Source organism: Ipomoea triloba, chromosome 3, assembly GCF_003576645.1.
Source record: "Ipomoea triloba cultivar NCNSP0323 chromosome 3, ASM357664v1".
Taxonomy (NCBI): domain Eukaryota; kingdom Viridiplantae; phylum Streptophyta; class Magnoliopsida; order Solanales; family Convolvulaceae; genus Ipomoea; species Ipomoea triloba.
The window spans coordinates 27,357,126-27,361,407 of record NC_044918.1 but is presented as its reverse complement, the minus strand read 5'-3'; the positions used below and the strand labels follow the sequence as shown (position 1 = coordinate 27,361,407).

General features: G+C 39.6%; 1 protein-coding gene across 1 annotated transcript; it reads right to left on the bottom strand.

Annotated features, from left to right (window-relative positions):
- Window positions 1–115: 115 nt before the first annotated feature.
- LOC116013165 lies at window positions 116–2,292 on the bottom strand. Its single transcript, XM_031252815.1, has 3 exons — window positions 1,714–2,292; window positions 1,182–1,618; window positions 116–242 (listed from the first exon to the last, which is right to left on the bottom strand). The coding sequence occupies exons 1-3, from the start codon at window positions 2,290–2,292 to the stop codon at window positions 116–118; spliced, it is 1,143 nt and encodes a 380-aa protein (XP_031108675.1).
- Between the last annotated feature and the right edge of the window lie 1,990 nt (window positions 2,293–4,282).

The following is a 4,282-nucleotide window of genomic DNA, read 5'->3' as shown; positions in this document are numbered from 1 at the left end:
GCTTAGTTTACTTACGAACAAGAAGTAAAGGAAGGATTTTTGGACATCTTGGAAAAGTTTTCGAAGCATAGGAATCCACCCAAGGTCGGAAAGGAGCAGCGGAGCATGAAAGAAGTCAGAAGGCAAACGAAGAGGGCACCTCACGGCCGTGAGGCTGCCCGTGAGCCCCGTCGCAGACAGCAGCGGGCCACTGCTCCTCACGGCCCCGATCCCGGCCGTGAGGGAGCCCGTGACCCCTACTGCTGTCCAGTATTTAATAACGCATTCAGCTGTCTTTTTGGGTATTCCGAGCCCTAGTTTAGTTTAGTACAAGTTTCATTCTCTTTAGAGTTTTCCATAGCATAGAATAGCTCAGATTTACATACTTGAATTCGTTTGCAAGCTTGGAATCGTGGTTTTAGATTGGACTTACTCTTCGAGATTGTTAGTAAAGTTCTTCCTTTAATTCTTTAATTTCTCAGATTTGTTGCTATGATTTCGGTAGTTAATTTCCAATCCTCAGCGGAACGACATTTACACCCTCATATTCACTCACAATTATAGACATCATATTTTGGCGTCATTGCCGGGGATTGGTTTATTTGGTTGTATTGTGTGGTTATTTTATTTCTAGCATTAAAGTTAGAGAATTTTTTCAAGCAAAATAATTTCTAACATGAATTTCTTGAAGGTTCAAATCTCATATACAGTTTTCACTGTACTTTATTGATTTGACTATTCTTTAATTTTTTTGAAACAAAACAAGGACTTTAATTAAAACTCATGAAGTCACGCATTACATGAGAAGAAATAAAACGCGGAATACTATCAAAAAAATCATAAAGATTTAGATCAAGAGCATGTAGCGACTCCTTAGCAAGCATATGAGCCACCATATTTGTCGTACGTCGAGCAAAAACCACCTTAATGACAGAAGAATAGGATTTTAGAGCTATAATCTCATCGATAACTGACCCAAAGGAAGTAATATTTTCATGACCTTCTAGTGCCCTTGTCACAAGTTGCGCATCAGTTTCAATCACCACCGCCGACCACTGCTTATTCTTTAGCCAACTCAACATCTCTCTCACACCCACAGCCTCCGCCACCCTCACAAAAAAAACCCCTTCATACTTACGCATTCCCTCCCCCCAATCACCACACCCCCCTCATCCCGCACAACCCAACCTAACCCAATATACCGGCTTGAGATATCCACCGCAGCGTCGACATTGATCTTGTAAACCCCAAGCGTGGGAGGACGCCATGTATCCGGCAGCAACTGATCAGACCCAGCTGATTGGTTCAAAGCACCCTTAACTTGGGCAGCCTTCCAATTCTGAATATACATTATGGCTAACCTGGTAACCGTGCCTGGATCAGCATTCTTGGAATTAAAAATCACATTATTTCGTGCTTCCCATAGCATCCAGCATATAGCCACAACCTGTTCAATTCTATCTCTTGTCAGATGCTCCCACATACCCTCTACCCATGTTTCAATCGACTCCACCCTCTCCAAGCTCCAATAATTTTCAAGTAGTCTCCAACAGCTATGCGCAAAACTGCAGTTTGCAAAGAGGTGTATGACCGACTCCACCTCCTCCCCACAAAAAGAGCAAATGGGATCACAGTTCACCTGCTTAACAATCAGACGGTCTTTAGTAGGCAAACGATTTGTACAAAGAGACAAAAAAAAAATTTCAACTTGTGAGGCACCCTCAAACGCCACACCCCAGCCCACGCCACAGCCCCCCCTAACACCCCTTCCCCAGTACTCAATCTATAAGCACTTTTGACAGAATATAACCCATGCAACTCCCTTTCCCAATACCAAATATCACTACTCGGGACTAAAGGAATAGGAATGCTCAGAATCAACAAAGCATCCCGATCATTGAAAACATCTCTCACCAACTCCATATCCCATCCGCTCGCATGAGTATCAAAAAGAGAACGTACCAAAGAATTTCCCAAATACCCTGGATCCGGAGTACTAACGAAAGGGTTTGCACTATCTGGAAGCCACGGCTCCCCCCACACCCTCACCAAGCCCCCATCCCCAATCCTCCGCCTAACCCCTTTCCATAACAAAACCTGTGATTCCCGAATACTAGTCCACACGAAAGAAGGATTTGAACCAACCCCCGCCTCTAAGAAAGAACAATTCGGGAAAAAGCGAGCCTTAAAGACCCGAGACACTAAAGCGTTCAGTTTCGTTAAAAAATTCCACCCTTGCTTTCCTAACATAGCCATGTTCATCTTTCGCACTTCCCTAAAACCCATACCCCCAAACTGTAACCCTTCACTCATTCCAGTGAGTCTAGAGTTCGAAAAAAAAGAGGGGGGGGGGGGGTTTAAATTTATTTTATTCTAAGGCATTGGCATGCACGAGTTATGATTTATAGATATTTCAAAATAATTTTTACTAGTTAGAATAGTTGTTAATAAGCTGCGATCGTACGTACCGGTCACAAACCGTAAAATTTTTAGGAATATGTGTTCTGTCCCGATTGTTCTAGGAAGTGGGTTATTAGGCACCATACCATTAACCTTGAATTTTCTATTTAATTAAATTAGCCCGTAGCAGTGAAAATTTATTTTGATTGTAGCATCGCTGTATTTCGTGATGTACCGAACATTACCCGATTTTAGAAATCAAGGTTAGAATGGAGTCCGGGATAATTTTGGTTTCGAATTTACCCCTACCTAAATTATTTCCTACCGAAACTATATCTGTTTTAACCCTTAACAGTCCAATTAAAGATATTTTCTTTGAGTTACCATAGGGTTTTGACACTTGGCAACTTCCTACACCACATACTTGTTTTAAAATAATTTAATTGTGATATAAATGGAGACTTGATCTCCAAGCCTCCCCATTTTGCTTCATCTGGCCAAAATTTTGGAGCGGAAAAGGGAGAGGATTTTCATCTTCATCTTCAAGACTAGAACATCCATAGCTAGTATCCTTCATCAAGATCACAAATATTCGGTAAATTTCTATTTTTGTTCGGTTAAAAACTTTGTTTTCTTCCCTAGAACCTAACTATAGGTTAAAATCTCTTAAAAAAATTATTGTTATGGTGGTATGTCTTGCTTAGGAATTTTTGGTGAAAGATTAAAGGTTCAAAAGCCATTCTTGTCAAAAAAGCTTCACCCAAGAGGTAAGAAATCCCTTAAGTTGGTTTGTCACTTAAGATTTGATGATTGATAGTTGAAATAGGAATTTAGGAACTTTGTGTTAAGAATATATGGATATACGTAAGTGTTAGTAGAATATATGAGTATAAAACTAGGTGGGTAATATATGTTATATATATATATATATATTCTGGGTTCAAGTGATTCATTTACATGTGTAAAATATTGCAAGTAAAATAAAAAGAAAATGTTTGTGTATATATATACATACACACGTGAGAAGCATATATATGTATATGTGTCATAATGGATGAATATACATATGAATATATATATGTGTATGTAGGTATGAGGAAGAGGTTATGTTGTATGTACTTGCTACCTATGAGTAATATGTATGGATGATACGTACATGTGCATGAAGTGTGTTGTGTTACTAGTATTGTATATGATGAAGTGGTGAGATGTGCAAATGAATTTTGGGAACTATGCTTGAAAAGCCTTTGGGCAAATAAAAATGTTTATGAAACTTACGTCGAAGAACGTATGCTATTTTGGTAAATAGGTTGTCAAAAACCTTATTTTTGGTGTGAGGAAAATTCATTATTAGTAAGTGGGTAGCTTACTTGAAAGATGAGAAAATGGTATTTGGAAAGCCTGCGGGCACTGAAAGTATTTTGAAAATTCCATTTTAAACAAAATCACTACCTTGGGCTAATGAGGTAGCCAATTTCAAGTATTGGACTCATTATGTGAAATATGCCCAAAAGGAATGATTTAAGGAAGAAAAACTAAAGAAAGGAAAATGTTTTCCAAAACCTTAGTTTCTAAGTAAGTTGAGGAGGACCTTGATTAGCCTACGGGATGAAGCGAGCTTAAATGCCATTTCCCAATGGTTGTTTACATCGTATGATCAGTTCATACTAAGAGAGGCGAAGTCTATTCGTCGAGTACTGTATAACTCATAGGATGAGGTATTCCTATGGGGGTGTGCACACTTAAGGTATAGTTACTCCAAAAGTCCGGGTAGGTGTCGTTTTTATGGACCTGGCTAGGCCAGCTAGGAATCATTCTAACGAACCTTACGTCCAGGGGATCAGTGTTAGATCGGGTGACGACCACTGAACCCGAGTTCGATGATCCAAGTGGTCAAAGAGGG